The following is a 19812-nucleotide window of genomic DNA, read 5'->3' as shown; positions in this document are numbered from 1 at the left end:
TTTGATGTCGGGTTGGGCTCAGATAATAAAAATGGGGCCCCTGTCGGGTTTTGGTCAAATGTCTCTCAGACTCGTTCTCTCAGACCCGAGCTTCAGTCTAGTGTAAAATTGTTCCCTGTATTTGCGGGGGATGTAAACAGGGGATGTTGAATCCACCTGACTTAAGTCAGCAGAGGCTCATCTGGCAGCAGCGTCAACTGTGCACATCTGGACATCGACTTTTTCCACATTCTTCTTCTTCGTCTTCAGCTGCACTGGGACTCTGAGGGAGCAACAGTCAATCATCCTGCAGTGGACTGTATGTCCACAAACCTCCCACGCTGCAATTTGGACAACATGTCTTCGACTGACCTCACAGAGGAACATTTATAGTTTTTTTATTTTTTTTTATTTAATATAGTCTTGTACTTTCTTAATATTTATCGCTGAAAGTACTTGAAGTCGATTGTGTAACACTTTGGAGCATTGATTGGCAGGAACTGAATACATTACCCATAAATACCGTTGTAATGTTGTTACATTTAAAACTATTGTGTATCCGTAAAATAAACCAATCATTTGTACTTTTGGCAGAGACATGGGCCATGTCCACACGGATGCAGAACGAAACGTGAACAAGCTTTTCCTTTGTCGTTTTAAAACATTTCCAGCATCGTTTCAGGAAATGTCTTCATCCACACGGAAGTATAAATAAAAGTTACCCAAAAGCAAACAGACCAAACAACAGCGTTGTCAACTTAGTGACTTTTCAGACCCTTGATGACTTCTTTTTCAAAAAAATAAATAACCCCAACTACATTCCGAGAAGGAAATGGCCAGTTCTGCCACACGAGTCAACTTCATCTAGCCATATTTACTGCGAGCGGATTGTCAGTCTGACAGTAGACACATAGAGAGAATCACTGTGACCATACATTTAACTAAATATCAACTTAACTTCTTTCTTGCACAAAATTTGACCATTTTCAATGACCCATGTCTATTTATGGTGATGATCAAAATGTTTGAAGGATTTTAAGGACCTGTGGGAAATAAGCTTATTTTTAACTTCCTTCCAAATAAACTCAAAACAATCAACACTCTTTCATGCAATTCCTGCCCACGACAGCTTCAATTATCAGGACAAATAACTGAACAAATGTGACAAGAAGTCCTTTGAGTCATTATTCAAGCAAAAACTCCACAAACATGCTGCTGTTTCACTTCCTCCACCGTGACCATGTTCCTCTGCTTGACACAAAAAAACAGACTGTTCGGACGTTTAGATCAAAACTGGACATATTCTCCTCTTCTTCCATGATAAATGAACTAATTAGGAAAAAAACAGTGACAGAGACCATTAACTAGTTTCATCAGTAACATTCTACTACAGCAAATAACTATGGTAATGGGGGTGATGAATTAAGAACACACAAGTACAGGCATTAATAGCTACGAAATCAGAAATACCGTTCTACTGTATACACCAGGGTATGTGAAATAACAAATAATAATCAATAATAATAATTAGTCACCTTATGTGTCGCTCCATCTTAATCTAATTTCACTATACCAGTGTGTGAAGGAAGAGGAGGAGGAGGAGGAGGAGGATGAGAGAGCCAGTTATCTGGGAATAAATCTGCCTCCTTGCTCGACCATTTTGCCCCCGATGGTAAATTCCCGCTGATCGAGTGGTATATCGATTCCTTAGACTTGTCTGTCGAGCTGAACTTCAGAAATCGTGGTGCTGTGTTTGATTCAGAAATGTCCTGAGTGAATCAGAAACACATTTCCAAACTCGGATCTCTCGTATCAAAGGCTGAAATACAAATCATCTTGCTTCGACTATTGCAATTGTCTTCCTTCTTGTCTTAATAAGAAGCTTGACTGTCTGCAGACTGTCCAGAACTCTGCAGCTAGACTTTTAACTCACATGGGCAAAAGAGCACATATATCTCCCATACTTTAGTATCCCTTCACTGGTTACTAGAAGACATTTCAAAGTCCTTGTTATTACGTTGTGTCCACGCTTTTTAAACAAGCTTTTAGTTGTCTGTTGTATTGTAGCGTATTGTTTTCTGTACTTTGGTTGTTTTTATTACTTTATTATGTTTTTATTGTGAAGCACTTTGTGATTTTATATATATGCGAAAGGTGCTATATACTAAATAAAATTGATATACTTCCTTATCTCAGATGGCACATAAAACATTTGAGAACCACTGTTCTAAGTTAATGACTACAGCATCACACGCAGGAAACTGCTTATCTTGAGTTAGCCTCCGACACGCTCACATTAAAAACATCCGACTGTAAATTGATTTTTGAAACGCACCAAATCACCACACACATGATCTCGTGGAAGCACATGCTCAGGCCAAGTTAACAACGGCAGACACACTGAAGACACATGTGACATTTACTGTGTGAAAGAGCCACTCTGCTGATTCTCCCCCCTCAAGGTTAATGTTTAATTATAGTAAAAAAACCTTTGTGATGTTGGTGGAGGAAGTTTGGTGCGCACCATAGAACACACCACAAAAAATCTGAGCTGCTACATCCAACTTAAGATCACTCATTGTTCCATTTATGTTTATTTTAGCTCAGTCATTAATGCTGAGTGACGTCCTGTTTTCATTATCGGTGTAACAGTGTGATCTCGCGGTGCAGAAAGTTGCACATTACACCTTCAGCTGAAAACTGTCAATGACTGGACAGCAAACTTTTTAAATATTGAAAAATACTAAACTTTATTAGCTAAAAACTTTAAAACATCTACATTCAGCAGCTCCTGGTGTGACAAAATACAACGTTCACAGTAAAAACAGACAAGAGATAAAGAAGTGCGTTACTGTTCATGGGATCCTTTCAGCACATAATGTCCTGGAGTTCAAGATGCTAATCTGTGAAAACAAACAACAAAGAGTGCTGATACAAAGATAACAAGTTTTACTTTAACTTATTCATAGTCTCTTCTGCAGATTTGTATTTGAGGATTGGGTGAGTGAGGGTGAGGGAAGAACACTGCAAGCCTCTGCAAGAGTATGTGATTTCATCACTACACTGTATTCTCTGCCTCAGCAGGGCTGTCACTCACTGTCACAAACAAACTTATTTTTAATATCTTAGTGAGGACACATCAAAGACACAATGCATTCCCTAGCCTCTTAACCTACGTGCCTAAACCTAAAAGCAGGTCTTAACCATGAAAATGCCTTTTAAAGTGGTGAGGACCAGAGAAAAAATGTCCCTCACAAAGATAGTAATGCATGTGTACACACATGCACACACACCCTTTACCCTAGCCTTAACCATCACAACTAAATGCCTAACTTTAACCCTTAACCTAACCTAAAACCCTTTAAAACCACTTTAAGGATGACAGGACATGAAGGCCAGTCAAAATGTCTTCTGTTTTCTGGTCCTCACAAAGATACCCATACAAGAATATACACACACACTAAACTTGTTTTTATATCTTAGCAAGGACACACCGTAGACATAATGCATTCCTGAGACCCTTACCCTAATCTTAACCAATACAACTAAGAGCCTAATTTAACCCTTACCCTAACCCTAAAACCAGGTCTTAACCCTGAAAAGGCCCTTTAAAGTTCAAAATGTCTTTTATCGGACCTCACAAAGATCTTAATACATGTTCACACCCACTTACCCGTTTCTCCTCAGCAGACAACACCCCCTGCACTGCCACCACCTGGTACTGCTTGTGCTTCAGGCTGCTGGGGAACTTCCTGACATGGCGCACGGCTGCAGCGATGGTGTCCCCGCTCAGAAGCTTCCTGGTGTCAGACACCGACGAGCCAGGATCCAGAACCAGGAGGCACAGGCTACCATTCTTCCTCTGCTCCAAGCCCACTACAGAGCGGCTGTGACCTGCAGAAGGACATCACAATGCTCAATTCATAACATGGTTAGATGAATCCAGAACCAGATCTGGAAGTAAGCAAGGAGAAAGGACCACTGTGGTGGCATCTCCCATTACAATCCACATTTTTTTGTTACTTTAATCTGCATTTGTGTTTAGCTTGGTTTAGTGCTTTTTACAGCAGTAGCTTGGAGGTCTGGAAGAACCGGCACCTCTTCCTGAAAACAGTGATAAAATTAAACTGACAGTGAAATACACACACCTTTGGAAAAATCCTTTGAGGCTTTTTTCTGTATTTTCTGGTAATCACAGTAGTCGTCACAGAGGTCTAACCATTATTAGATATTTGAACATTGATACAATTGCCATTCATTCATCGTCTACAGTAGGGGTGGCAATCGCAGGATATATATCGCTACATCGCGATATAATGTCTGTGAACATTTAAAAGTGCAGGATTTCTCGATTTATTCACAGCATAGAGAGAAAAATGCATAAAGTCCATGTATTGAACTTAGCATAGCTTTCTCCACTGTAACTCCCTCTTCTTCAGCTAGGAGTTGCTGGCCTTAATTTGTTAATTAAAATATCTGTATTTGTTGTACAGACTATTTTCATTTTCTATACACTACACACAGCTCCACTCTGACCACATACCCTGATAGATACAATGGAACCACCAGAGGAAGCTCACGGTTCGAGAACCATGGATGTACTTAATTTCATACATAATCCTATTTAAAGTTGCAGTGCGGAACCTCTATCGCCCCCTGTGGACGTTTGAGTAATTACAAACACAGTGTGCTCTCTGTGACCTAGATTTGTCTCACCCACCTTATAGAGGAAACTTGGAGCCGCATGGTGAAAGAAAGAGCTGCAGCTGTCACTGGCACATGCAGGCCCATTGTAAGGTGAGCTATTCAGGTGGCTGTTGGTATGCTTAGTTTTCTGCTGGTGGAGCACACATATCCCTCAATCACATTTGTGAGAAGCCAAAATTGGGATCGGAATTAAAAATAAGATTGTGAAGATTGTACTACTGAATGTCTTGGTTTATTTGAACAACAGAATCCACCCTCTGAAACTTTCGTCGGTGCTTTAATTCTCTATCACCATTTGTGCAAAAAGAAATCTAGGTCTTATGGTTGATACAGTTTTCTCTCCCTCTCAACAGGGACTACAGAGCTTGCACCATAGTTTCTGTTTCTGTCCCCATCCTGCAGAAACCCTGGCCCACACCACTTTTAAACTTAAGACCTGCCAGGAGATGAAATAAAGAAGCGACGTATTATAGGACTAGAGTTGTGAGTGGTTTTCACAACATCAGCACGAACAAACATGAGTGTGGAAAATGTACAATAAGCCCGACTCCTGAGCGCTCAACGTTTACATACTCTCCAGTAACCAGACTCCTGCATCGACTGCATTTTCAGTTTAAAACAGAGTGAGCAGGAAACCTGAACCCTGATATCAGGTGGACAGATTAGAGAAGTTTGAAGAACACAAACCTGATTACCTGGTTGCGACAATGCTGCACCGTGTCTTCAAAAGCTTTTTCACAACTGTTTGCAAAAGAACCAGGGCAGAGAGAGCAGTAGTTGTGTGGAGGGAGAGAATAAAAGCTAATTGGTAGTTTTGCATCATCGTGTCCATAATTATTCAGTCACACATTCATACGAGGGCTGAACAACTTGAGGAAAACTTGTGATTTTTGGCTTGAGAAGTAGGGCTTCAGTTGTTTAATGATTTATGGGTGGAATTATTAAATCCCCTGTTCTGAATTAAACTTGTTATCATGTTGTTAAAACTGATTGAACAATGTCATCAGGGTTCCAACACCTTGGTTGACATCCAATTCAAGGACTTTTCAGGACCAATTCCTTCAAATTCAAGACCTATGTGTGCTGACACAGCTTAAGATGGGAAGGGCAACCTCTAACCGAGTACTCACGTTGGGTGAGCCTTGTGTTAAGTGATTAAAATCAGTTTTTTTCTGATGTCCTCCTCTCTTTTGCATTCTTTCAGTCAGTTGTATGTCAGACAGTGACAATGTGTAACTGCCATTCAAAAAAACCAAACTATCACTTTAAAGGAACACAGAACATGTCAACCAGTGCATGATACCTTGGTGCTGCAGGTAAATTGGAGGCAGTGAGGTCTGCACCAGTCTGGGAGGCAGTCTGCTGCCCCTGCTGGCCTGACAGTAGTACTGCTTGATCCACTCAAACAGCCGGGGGTGAGTGTCACCCGGGCCCGTTGGTTGGTGAAAGTCGATGATGTGGGCACTGAAAACACAAAACAAGTCTGACTAAGTATTACACTGATAGCTGGTACAAAATGTCACCTGTTTTCTATACACAACAGAAAAAGTTGGAACACTACAACTTAAATAAATACAAAATATGATACTTTTTGACCTGTATTCAATTCAATTTAAAATGTTCATGAATGTTTTGGTGTGAACCCAGACAAGGCTAACTATGCTTTGGCATTTTCTTCTTTGCCGGCTCGTCTTTTTTAAAGTTCCTTTACCTGTAAAAACATTGCTCCTTTGTTTTTTTTTTTTTTTTTTTTTTTTTTTTTTTTTTTTTTTTTTTTTTTAAATCGCTGGCCATAAACAATAAAAAGACCTTTGAGAGATTTAAAATCAGCCAGTATACATTTTCCTCTGGAGATAATGGTCCTTATATGCTAGTTTCTTCAAATTATCTTCCCATTTGGAGTAAATAGTAAATCATTTCTGTGCTGTGCAAGAGTCTTAGGACACCATTAAATGTGTTGTTTTAGCAATGCTATAATAACCATAGAGTATAATTATTTCTCAATCACTTTATTTCAAATCATCCAGAGAATACGGGAAACATGTATGCAGTTTTAAAATAACTCTTTTTTTTGTCCAGGAAAAAACTGCTTTACAGGTTAGTGTCAAGTATATTGTGTAACCTGCCATTACACTCCCTTAAAACTGGAGTGGAACCTTAATTCATATTAAAAACCTGGGTTTGTCTCATGTCTGATGTGAAAAAAGGTCTATTACGCCAGGTTTATTTAAGACATGCTTGAGCATCACATACACATTGTATAAGTTAAACTCATTGACGGCTTGCTAATATACAAGACCAACTTACAGTGACATCATTCCAGTCTAAATGCCAAAGATCGCAGACTTTGACTGCTATAAAAACAACAAAGCTGGTGGTACCTTGAGATGTTTGCACAGTACCGTATGAGTACACTGTTGTGTGACTGACAGACGGTATTATCCACTTTGGTTGCACTACCTCAACATGACTCCGACACATGACCTCTGTACAGCATCATTAAAAAGGACAAACCCTACTTTATCATCCACAATAATGGTTTCAGGGTCTAACATCACCATGTTGTTTTGATGATTGTTGGGCCTTGTTTTGTAATAAGGACTGTGTATATTATTACTACTCAATTCAAGCGTAGAGTCATGGTGGTGTGACAATTGGCACGATCATCGTGATCATTTGTTCTCCTGTGTGGATCACCACAATAAATAATGCCAAAACAAACTTCTGCTGTTGGCATTACAGACACCTTGCAGTGGGGTTGACTTATTGGCTGTTCCAAGAATATGCCACAGGCAAATGTGCAAAATGTCCTGCCAACATCATCTACTTCTATTTGCTTTTCTCACACATGACTTTAAGCCTCATCTCCACCATCTAACAGGGAACACAATTGTCAACAGGGAATAACAGAAATATAATACATGAATAAACTGGCAACTGGTTGTCATGTCACCCATAAGAATCGCAGCTTGCGCTCTGAAGCCTTCAGGTATGCGATTTGCCTGGCACCAGGCCCCTATTTGATGTTATAGATCAAGTGAGAAGTTTATTTTCCTATATGGCGTGTTTCCAGCAAGTGGAAGGGTTTGGTACAGTATGGTACATATTTTTATTTAGGAATAGTACTAAAATAACTTTTTTGGCAATTTTGGCACCCCTCCCTTAGGATACCAGAGTGAAATGGTACAGTACTGTCAGGGACGATCTAGACCAGCTCCACCCATGACAGTTAGCTGATTGGACAACAGAAAAACTTCACTCCCTTGCGACTGGTATAATATCGCTTGGAGGTATGTTGTTGTATCGTTATGACGTCACGCTATGTATCTCACTGACACGCCCATCAGGAACAGCCCATAACTGATCCATGACTGGTGGAGGAATGCAGACATGTCAGAGTGAAGTAGAGGGAGAAACTCTGTTAACAGCAGAAAAAAAAATAATTTGAAAATGATGTGAGGCTTCACATATCTGATGTAAGTCACTGTAAAAGCCTGACTCTTCACGTTAAGGTGAACCATTAAGAGTCTCATGCGGCTCACCTGATCCCCAATGAGGTGAGGAGACAGTAGATCTCTGTGGCTCCGATCCAGGCTCGTGTTCCCTGCAGCTGCTGGTTGAAGTGGGACGCACCTTGTGGATCCAAACCTTCTTTCCAAGCCTCCTCAATCATACTTTGCACCTGAGGGATACTTGGCACAGCTCTATCTGCAAAGGAAGGAGAGAGTAAATAAAAGTAACTACAATGTGGACGGGTTAGGAAAGTTACATTACAGCAATACACATTCTCAAGGTTCTTAAGCTGGTAATCAGGCTGTCAGACATAGTTAATTTCTACTATTTCTATTACAACATTTCAGTTACTTTACATGGCTGAGAGGCTTCAGTGAAAGAGGTGTGTGTGTGTATGTTGCAGAGACAGTAACATTCAGCTACAGTGGAAACTTCTGGATCCTAACGGCAATCTCTCGGACTATCACAATTGTTTTCAAATTTTATTAAAACTTTAAAAGACTAAGCAGAAATGTTGGCTTTCCGTCGCTACTTCCATTTTCTTTACCACCATCATTTGCGCAGCAAGTTCTCTTTCGATGACTGTCATCTGCCCCGCACTCCAGCTGTGGTTTAATAGCACCTAAGCGGAGAGTTTTAGCGACACCATCTGTCAAAGGTTAGATCATTCCTGAGGTGCTTCACCTATCTATATATGACAGGTATGAGCATCATGGATGAGTTTGGCGCAAAGCTCAACACTACATCAACAAGGTAGGAAAATGGTAATAACCACTATTATATGAATACTTTCTGACATTTATTTATTGCATTCTTTTGAATTGACCCAGAACAAAAAGCATATATGACGATTCAATTGCAGCCATTGATTTGTTGTGATTTGTTGTTGGCTCAAACTGCAAACTGTTAAAACTAGTTTTAAGCAACGTGGATGAGCTTTGTTGCATTTGCTACAGAAAGGTGGCAGAGAGCGTTAACACCTCAAACACCAACTTGTTTTATTGTCTTATACGTGTTACCACCTTCAATGTATTTTAATGCGACTGTACAGCACTGTGGTCAACCGTGTTGTTTTTAAAAGTGCTTAATAATTGAATTGGATAGGACATAATTCTAACCAAGCAGGAAGGTAGTTCTAATGTTACTGACCAAGTTGAATGCCAACTTTGTTCTTCAAACAGTGTATGAGTCAACTCATAACATGATCACACAGCCCTAATAGTGTGGTTATTTTACAGCCAACACCAAATCACCGAAGACCAGATGAGACACTGATCTCCACAACAATAGTGTCATTAGACCAAGGCACACAACCGTGTGTACGCCCTAGTTTTACCAAAAACAAAGTCATAGACTTTGTCTGTTCTGTTGTAAGACCTATAACTACAGTTCAGTTCACAGAGTAAAGACAACAACATAGCTGTTATATAGCAGCTGTAACTGGCTCTGACAGTAGGACAGTTGGTGAAGCTTAGTCCATTATAGTGTAGACGAGGACAGCTAAGTGAGGATCATCACGCTTTTGTGTGACAGAACATCAATGCTGCCCTGCTCCTGAAAACAACTCAAATTACTGCTCGTAAGCCTCTGCCAGTCATCTCAGCAGAATGGTTAAAAACATGTTTGTGTAGTCACAGTGACCTTTGATCTGTACAGCCACAAAAATCTAATCAATTCATCTCTGAATCTGAGGTAACATCTGAGCAAAACTGCGTAAAGGTTTCCTCTACAGGCATTCCTGGCAAAAAAAAGAGTTTGACAAGGTGACACTGAGGTCTTCTTCTTCCAATAATGATAATTTCCCGTAGGCTGTACACTGAGATCTACAGATATTCGGCATATTAGATCGATACTATTCTTTTGAATTTGAATACAAATGTTGGCTATCGTTAAGCAGAGATATGAAGAAGAAACCAGAATCGAACCAGAGACCAGAACGGTCCATTTACATTGTTCCACACCAGACCAATGGTTTGCGTAAGCTGCCTTATGTAAAGAAGAAAATTATACCTCAGTCCACTAAATTCTGATGAACCAGTCATTGTGTTCTTCGGTTGACTGGTTTATTCCATTCACAGGAGTGAGGTCTTCCTAACCTTTGACCAACAACATGGAAGTACCCTATGTGACGTGTGTAGGGCTGCAACTAACAATTATTTTCAAAATCTCAATTATCAGTTTGGTCCATAAAATGTCAGAAAAGGTTGATCAGTGTTTTCAATCCTGGAAATGATGATTTGACCACCGACCAAGATTATTCTGTTTTAATGATATCTTTGTTCTACCTCAGACTAATGTGCTGGCCAGAAAAGGCTTATTTCAGGTCAGATGTTGTGTAGTGTGGTTGCACACCTTGAAGGACAGGAGAAAATGTGTCTATGTTGTGTAGAGAAGAGAGGAGCATCTGGATGTTTCTGTATCCACAGCCCCAGCCTTTATCCCCCTCTGAGGAGCAGTAGTGGTCCGTGTCCGCACTCAGCCACACATGAGCACAGTCTCTGCATTCAGTCTGGTAGTATTCATATAATGCTCTGACCACACCTTGACACAGAGGAGACAAGAGGGCACGTTAGACAAGTTCAGCTTAGTACATTCCAGCAGCAGGTCATCTCGAGTGGAAACCATCAGATCAGAATGTGATCAGCACACAGACATCAGTCCATCACTGCTAAAATTGTTTGATCCGTTTGATTAAACCAACGTTGCAATATTGCGTCTTTCTGGGATATAGTTGCACGGTACACAGAATATTATGATATGGAAAAAAACCCAGCAATTTTTAGCAGACAATTAAAGTAACACAAGTCTAAAAAAGAGGGTTATTACTCTAGAATGATTGGGGTGATTGTGAAGTGGAGTGCATCATCTGCATAGAAAAGAACGGCTGCCACACAATTCTTTTCAGCACTTTTCTCTTGGTATTTGCTCATTTGCTGAGTGCTGGGGGCTGCTCTCTTTTTAAGTAATACTGACCTGTCATTCACAGCTACAAACTTAACAAAGAACGTAACAAAGAAGTGGAGATAAATTGATTACATGATGTTACATCACACAGATGTATTTTATTGATTAGTCATGAAAGTGAAGACTGGGCAAGGTGTGTCTCAGTGAAGCAGCAACATTAAATTATAGTAGCATGATGTGTTTAATCTAATTCTCTATGACTGATGATTATGCTGCTTAAATAATAAGCCCCAGTTCTAGACTGGCATACATCACCCTGTCTCCAATAGTTTATTTACTTGTTTTACGTTTTAATTGCTCTATTTTATCTGTTCTTTACCACAGCTCTCATAAAAATGTGACATTAATCCATAATTACTAGACACAAAGACCATAATTAGTTGGTAAACCAAGTGCTTCAGCTCAGGACATGTACCAACACTCCCACCTAAAAACACAAAAACATTCCAACTGCCTGTTGAAGTGCTTATCCAGCAATACACAATAAAGTTTGGACAGCCTTTCATGAGTAATTTGTCAGCCATGTAAAGATACCATTGTCATTATTATTAGAAAATCCATGCTTGGGAAACATGGAAATAGGCATGAAAACACATGTATGCACTCCTCCAAGCTTCAGTAGTAATAAACAACCAGGAACTGAAACTGGCAAATGACTTGTGACATACAGTTCAAATAGAAATGACTGCATCATCAGCAAAACTGGGCACAGGTCAAATATTCTCTCTCAAATGGCAACATGTTTCACTTCAAAGTACAAATACACTGATAGTGTTACAACCTGACTCTTTGAATTTAGAATCTGATCAGCAGCTCCCCCATATCTGATTGGTCAACACCGTGTGATGTCAAAGGGAGTCTTAAGGTATATCGGCATCAGGGCATCAAGGGTACCCCACTGTGCCAACACATTGGTCTAACTCAGTGAACCTCAAACTTTTTATGGAGTCAATTTTTTTGTCAGTTTTCCGGTAATTTCTATTGGTAATTCCACCAAATTTTCCACACTGGACCAAATGAAGTGAAAAAAAGCTGCATAATCTTGCTTTTGAAGTCAAAAATTCAACTGTAAGCCACCACCTTTTTAAGCGTCATGCACACTAAGTCAACCTGCTTTTACCTGCCGACTCTTACCATAACAAAGACAGCACAGATTGACATTTTGCCCACACTGAACCATTTATCCTGTGCGTCAGTCATTCCCCTATTATATAATATGGTGTGCAGAACACAGAGTATTTTGAAAAGCACCTGAATAAAACATTAGGTGGATTAACTAACACACACACACACACACACACACACAGGAGCGCATGTATTTCAGTGACAGAGATCAATGAAAGGAACATTTTGTTAAAGGTGAGGGAATGCTGAAGAACTGGTTCAGGATAAAGCTGTGGACTGTAACAGGGAGTTGACAAATTCTGGGAATCTGAGAGACGGGCAGGAACATAAACTCAGCAGTGTTGATAACCGTTTAATTGGGCCATGACAGCTCTCTTATTGCAGGGTACAAATAAACACCTCTGACAACCAACAATGACAATAGAAACCACAAAGATATTAATACTACCCTGTAGTCTTGTCTTTGGCTTCATTTGAGCAAAAGAATCATGCGTTAAAAACTCCCTACTCATATTAGAATGTCTTTCAGAACAGGGCTATTGAGGTTATCAGCTGAAAATTAGAGGCTGGCATCTGTAAAAGTGGAATAGATACATCTACAGAAAAACGTGTTTTATTCCTTTAAAGCAGCAATTCCCAAACTAGGATCAATAATTCCCATATATACTATTATTTTATGTAAACATGGGGATATAAAAACTCAGTACCTGGCAGAAAATGTCACATCATTTAAATACTATGGCTTTGTAAGATTTTCTTTAAATCTATTGTGCATATTGTACAGCATTTAAAACTTGATTACACAACCTAAAATTAAAAAAGGATTTATTTATTCATATTTAATGACCTTTCATGGCCCACCTGCAGTACCTTCACGGGTCACGCCGTGGTGCACACTTTGGGAATCACTGCTTTAAAGCATCAGTCTGTCTATGGTGATTTTGCAGTGGTGGTTGTAGGACATGCACAAACGCACCCCGAGTTCTGGTTCTGCCGTCATCGACACCTGAGGCTAGAGACTCCATCATCTCAGCCCTCTTGCAGTGAAACTCCGAAGGCGCCATGAGGCCACTAGCAACCGCTCTCTCCATGGTCCTCTCCATCTGTCTGCGGTAGCCCCCGCTGCCGTCCACACCAAACTGCCTCTGCACAGACCACATATCAAACAGGCCAGGTTAACAGACCGCAGTCTGATAAAAGAGCAGCACTGAAAACTGTGCTCCAGACAGTACACACATGACAGTGGAGCAATCAAGAGAAAGTACAGCGTGGCTGTTCAGATCAAACATAAGTCAAGTGCAAAAGATAGTGATTAAAACATCAGCTTTTATTATGAAATACGGCTGCTCCAGCATTTTGGATGTTAGGCTCAAAAAGAACTCGAAATGTTTTTGTCAGTCAATTGAGCCGAAGTTGTGAATCAGCAAAGAATATGAGGTAGGTCAAAATAGTTGATGATTAATTAACTAACTTCTACTATCAGACCTGACTGAGGCAGCGTTTGTGTGTAGGCAGGAGTAAGAAACATTTATCCCAACGAAAACTGAGCAACTGGGTGTTTTGAGCAGTAGAATTCACCACTGACACTTTCCAGCTCCTCCACTTTTATTGATTTGCAGCACGCTCTGCATCTGGCCAAGTGACTGTCCTTGGGATCTTAGTCAGAATCAGTCTTTGTAATTTTCTCTGGTGAGCCAGAGATCTTGGAATTTTGCATTTCCCAGGCATCACGTCGTCATTTGCTCTCTCTTACTTAACGTTACTCGCTCATTGATCTGCATGGAATCTCACGTCAATGGCGGAGAGAGACAGTGGACAGTGTCCACAACACCGCTGGTAATTATGTTTGTTGTGCGTAGGCCTATCGTACGTACATCAAGCAATGCAGGGCATGAAACAGTAGGTGGCGTCTTAATAACCTAAATATCAACTTATTTCCTTTCTTGCACAACATTCAAACGCTCTCAATGACCCATGTCTAACCTTTAAGGACCTTGATATTTTATTCTTTTTTTTTTTTTAAAGGACCTGTGGGAACCCTGTAATAGGCTTAATCAGCATTGTGGGAACACAATTGACAATGGATCGAATATAACTGACACTTAAAAACACTTAAAGTTGCACACTGCAGCTTTAATTAGGAATACAACACCAACAAGCCAGGGTGTGGTGCTGTAATTAAGGTTCAAAAATGCAATGTTTAAAGGGGCCCCACCCCACATACTACAGTCTGACTGACTTGATACACAAGTTGATTGGCTCCAGCTCCAGCTCCACCCATGGCTCTCAGAGCAGATATTCAAATTATAGGCCCGAACATTGTGCATCCTCCTCCTCCTCTTTAACCCACAACAGTAGCAGATACTACTTATTACTACACCCCATGGAGATTCCAAATGTGAATAAAACATTGGTTTTACTACATGGTTAAATGGCTGGTGTTTAACGATGTTTAAACGATGTAGAATCCAGACCTGCAGCTTCTTGAATTCCTTCTCCTCCTGGGCCTCCTCCTGCCTCCTTCTGATCTCTTCCTCTTGCTGCTGCAGCTGCCTGGCCAGCTTCAGGTCAGAACCCGGACTTCCTGCAGCAACACAAGGAAACCAAAACTTAGAAGGCTTTAAGACCTGTTTCGTAAACATGAGAATGAAAATACAGTGTGTCCACCTGTCCCAGCTGCGTCGTGGTCTAAATGCAGCTCCACGTGTTCCTGCAGAGAGATGTCATCACTGCAGACAACAGAGCACATGGGGCATTCGGGTCCCGTCTCCCCTACAAAGCAGATTAGTAACAAAAACGTACGTATGTCATGTAACTAGTTGGAGAATGGTGCTGCAAAAACACAGTTATGCCGAGTTTGCACACCCACCGCAGTCAAACACACCATTGCGTCACTAAAAAAAACATACAGTCTGTGCTCTGAAGAAAAATAATGGAAGCCTTCCAGCATTTTCCATGCTGATGAATAATTGTAGATACATTATCCCTGTCAGCTGTTGGTTCAGGTTGGTTCACTATTGGCACCGCATGTACGTAATGCAGTCAGCTTTGACATCAGCTGCTGAATTGTGCATTGTAGCTGCTATGACTTAACTTCATGATTTAAGTGTTCTCAGATTTCAGTGATATTTGTTATCTGTCTCAGAGAAAGACACCCGATAGCTTCAGTTTTGCATCAGGTTTTGTCATGTCGGTGAGGCTTCCTATTTTATATCTCCATATTAACAGTTAGACCCATGGTTCCCAACCTGGGGTCCAAGCCCCCATCATGGGGGCACCAGAGATCCAGAATTTGTCTGCTCTGAGGTTGCGAGGTTATTAAAATTATGTGTGCATATTATATTTAGAAACTCCCAATCGCACACTCATTTGGATAATCAGAAATCAGTATCAGCCAATTATTTTTTAGTCCATCTCTAAATTTATTAATCTATTTATTATCATCACCCCTGATCTTTGAACTTCTATGATCATTACTATGTAAGCAAATCTCATCAGGTCAGTTAGCAGCTATACCTGACTGGGTTCCCTGTTGTCAGCATCTGTACAACAAATTATCACGTCTGAGAAACGTAAAAGTACCAACGACACACCAGAATCTCAAGAATTACATTGGCTTTGATTCCATGGAAGCCCGGGACAGGTTTTTATCCATATACGCTGTGAACGTAGGAACACAAACCTACAACTGCGGTTCATTTTTGCATATAAATGTTTGTAATTATTCACTTTATTCTTTTGGTGTGTGCGTAGACATGGGTTTGGGTTAGGGGACCTGGTTTGTCTTGACATTTGTTCTGCGTCGGCCTAATCTATGTGCATCAAGCAATGCAGGGCGCATGAAACCGTAAGTGGTGTCGTAAGAAACAAGGGCACATCAGCGTAGGGAGACATTTAGCTCAATATCAACATATTTCTTGCACTTTCAAGGATTTAAAGGACCCATGGGAACCCTGTCCATCCTACTCAAGTGTTGTATGTAAAAACGTGACAGCTCTACCTCTGATTCATAAAACATTTCTGTTATTTCATACTGCAATGATTATTATATTTACTGTTAATTTACCAGTTCTATGTGACATTCCTCTGCATCTCTGACAGACAGAAAACCAAGTGACTTCAGCTGACTGCTGAAAATGCCTCCAGTGCAGACAATAAACAAATAAAGTCACAGGAAGTACATATGTAGCCCAGGGGGCATCTTAACCTTAAGACAACGAAATCTTGTGTCTCTTCAGACCGTGGCTAACTGCCCTGGTATTTGTGGAACGTGTTTGTGTTGCTTGGGAATTTGAAGAGATCCTGCCGATTAGCAGGGTGCTGATTACAACAGGTAAAATAGTTATAAGTGCGCATTCTGTACATGGCGGCAAAGATGCAAATCTCAGAGACAGAGAAGTTACCTTCAGCTGGGCTCCTCTCCTCCAGGTGCAACTCAACATGCTCCTGCAGGAGAACACTGCTGCAGAAGACCAGGGCACACATGGGGCAGGAGAACAGCCTATCTGTAACAAATGTTTTTGTGGGTCCTTGTTTTGTTGTTGTGTGGTGTGTATATTATATAGTTTAAAACCCCCAAAAAACTAATCAAATCTAATAAGAAAAACAAAATTTGAATCACCTTTTCTTGACGAAGATAGACACTTCTGTTTGGCTTTGCTGTGGCCGGGTTCATCACACTCTGATCCATTACAGTGACTGACAGACTCACTTCTGTCCAATGCCCTGGATGATTGGGAACGTTCACAGAATGACTCCTGTCTGGTTTCAGTTGTTGAAATGAGGGGTCCAGTGTCCTCAAGGGACAAACGCCCACCTTCAGGTACACTGTTGTGTTTAAGTTGGACTGAGTCAGTGGTAACACCAGAGGCACCAGCGCGTGTCACTTCACTGGCTGCATCACAGGACTGAGGGGTTAAACCAGTGTTTGTGGACGCAGCTTGAGCCGCAAACTGCGTCGCTTGCTGCTTCTCTGGATGTGCAGAGCTGATGTGGAAACAGAGTTCGTCATATGACACTCCAGACAAGGAACAAAGTGGACAGTGCATGTTGTTTTCCATATGGTCGAGAAGGAGATGCGTCTTCATGTCCTCCTCCAGCAGTATGTCCTCACCACAGATTTCACAGGTCAGCATGGCTGCAGCCTGCAGACACAAACAAGCCATTTTCACACCTCACAGCCACAACTAATTACTATTTTCATACCAAAAATATTCACGTTTGTTTTAATTACTAAGATAAACTAGTAGATTCCTGACTAACTCAGGACAGCTAATCTGGTACCAGCAACTATGCTGGGTTCAAAGTCACTTACAACACCTTTCTTCTCCTTTATGTTGCTATGTTTGAACTCCAGCAGCTTCTCCTGACCATGGCTATATGACTAAATGCACTTTCTGATTTGATATTTGCATTACCAAAGACATGAACCAATGTGACCCTCAAGTGGAGGATAAAGCGGTAGAAGATGGATGGATGGGTGGATGAACCAGTATACCTAATAAAGTGGCTAGTGGGTGCAGAGAGCAGCATAGTGTGAGACATTCACAACAATTTATGATTTAATTTAATGTTTAATTTAGGAGAACACCAACAGTTTGGCGAGCATTAACTCCAGCTGTTTGAACCTTCACAGGCAGAAATCATTGCACTACAACAGAATGCAGGTAGTTGAGGATGTTTGTTGTCTTCATCAACAGCGACTCCTACTGGCTGTTCTATGGGCTTGCAGTGGTACAACCTGACATAAACGGGCTGGATTGAGAAGCTGAGGGAAGTGACATTTCTGATGTCAGTGAAATATTTTAGCTGAAGGTACAGTGTGTAAAATGTTGCATAATTTATCAGTGACGTCGCATGTTGCAGCTGAATATCCCTCACCTCACTCTACCCTTCCACACACTTAATTGCTGGATTAAGAAAACACAAGAATAAAGATTACAACAGGCTTGTGATACACAGAATTTGTGTGCATCTGGCAGAAGACCCGTCCTGGGGAGCGAACACCAGATAACTGGTTAAGAAGCCACTGCAAAGACCTGAAACCCCTCAGAAGGAACAAACTCCCACAGGAACTGCTCCAAAACTTTTATAGATGCACCATGGAGATTGTCCTGACATATGGCTGCACTGTGTGGTTTCCAGCCAGAAAAGGTTGTCTACCTGAGAGATAAAGCTACCATTTGCCAACATATTTTTTAAATATTGACTAAAGCATGCAGAGATTTTATTAGCCCTTTTAAGCCCTTTGTTTTTTTCTTATGTCACTGCTGGCTGCCATGTGTTCAGTGAGGGTGGGCCTCCATCATGTCTCAGGCTGGTTCTTGGTGCAAGGGGAGCACACAATGCAGTCAGCACTATGTGTCAATACCTAATACAATCACAGTTTAACAACCTGAAGCTGACAAAACTACTCATCTGTCCCCATTAGGCCTTAAACAAGTAATAGATTATTAATAGATGACTAAATGAATCATCATTTTTGATAATTGATTAATCGGCTTGAGTGTTGAGTGAAGTTTTCTGATTTCTCAGCTTCTTAGATGAGAATATTTTCTGGTCTCTTTGATTTTGTTGCACATGACAAGGAAATCATACAAACTGAATCATTTTTGAAAAAACAATATATTCGAGAACATCATCATTTCCAGGTTCGCTAAACACTAAACATTTTCGGACATTTAGTACTCGCGGACCTAGTTGCCAACTTGCCATACATTTATCAATGTGATGTTTACCTTTTATTCTCAGCACTGTCGTGATTGGTCTGACATTTGCAGTCATTTGATAAAACGTGTAACACTGATGTTTCTCTCATTGGCTGACTGATTTCTGTTTCTACAGCATTCATTCTCTATAGATTTTTTGAATGGATTTTGGCGTGTGAGGTCGCCGTTGCCTGTGTCAGCAGGATGTGAATGTACTCACAGTGACTGCAGCGGACTCAGCTCACACAGGAGACACGAGTGTGTCAGATCAGCCAAACCGAACAGCCCAAACACACAGAGCGTAGTTTCTGTACTTTCACATTTACGGCGGCACAAAGAAAAGTGTGACACTTCCGGTAAAAACTTTCAGAATAAAACCAATTCTCACGAGGATCCCCTTCAATTGAACCCACCCCATACATTTCCTTATAATAATGGGAGGGGATTAAAAAGGGCAATCGTTTACTTAGAAAGCAATCTATGAACTTTTTCATATTAAAAAAAAAAAACCAAAAACATTAAAGGCAAGATAACAAAGTAGAAGACTAAAATATAACTATAAATATATAAATTAAATACATACTCACACAAACTAATTATGTAGACCAAGGCTCATGATGTGACATCATGCACCAGTCGGAGATTATCTTCTAGATTAAAAAAAATATATTAATCTGAGAAGTAACCGTTGGACAATTCCAACAACTACAGGATTAATTGCACTAATGTGTGTATTATACTATATATAATCATAGCAGAGCAAATGCAGGATAATTTGCGTACTGTAGAGTAAACTAGACCTAAAGACTATACGCAT

At 40.6% G+C, this 19812-nt stretch overlaps 1 protein-coding gene across 5 annotated transcripts in view; it reads right to left on the bottom strand.

The window, feature by feature from the left end:
* Window positions 1–2709: 2709 nt before the first annotated feature.
* Window positions 2710–19812, bottom strand: part of zufsp (zinc finger containing ubiquitin peptidase 1) — a 17951-nt gene continuing 848 nt past the window's right edge. Inside the window, exons 1-11 of one of the 5 annotated variants that reach the window (XM_058647600.1) lie at window positions 19583–19693; window positions 16910–17432; window positions 16692–16793; window positions 14956–15060; window positions 14763–14872; window positions 13265–13433; window positions 10552–10740; window positions 8229–8394; window positions 5990–6150; window positions 3653–3873; window positions 2711–2882 (exon numbers count right to left, since the gene is read on the bottom strand). In XM_058647600.1, the coding sequence (XP_058503583.1) occupies window positions 2835–2882; window positions 3653–3873; window positions 5990–6150; window positions 8229–8394; window positions 10552–10740; window positions 13265–13433; window positions 14763–14872; window positions 14956–15060; window positions 16692–16793; window positions 16910–17423 (1785 nt within the window). In that variant the 5' untranslated portion in view covers window positions 17424–17432; window positions 19583–19693 and the 3' untranslated portion in view covers window positions 2711–2834. Of the gene's footprint in view, window positions 2883–3652; window positions 3874–5989; window positions 6151–8228; window positions 8395–10551; window positions 10741–13264; window positions 13434–14762; window positions 14873–14955; window positions 15061–16691; window positions 16794–16909; window positions 17433–19025; window positions 19109–19215; window positions 19316–19582; window positions 19694–19812 lie in introns of those variants that run through there. The other 4 variants (XM_058647599.1, XM_058647601.1, XM_058647598.1 and 1 more) reach the window with 4 other exon arrangements.

Source organism: Solea solea, chromosome 13 (assembly GCF_958295425.1).
Source record: "Solea solea chromosome 13, fSolSol10.1, whole genome shotgun sequence".
Taxonomy (NCBI): domain Eukaryota; kingdom Metazoa; phylum Chordata; class Actinopteri; order Pleuronectiformes; family Soleidae; genus Solea; species Solea solea.
The sequence above is the reverse complement of the archived record's forward strand: the minus strand, read 5'-3'. Positions and strand labels throughout refer to the sequence as shown.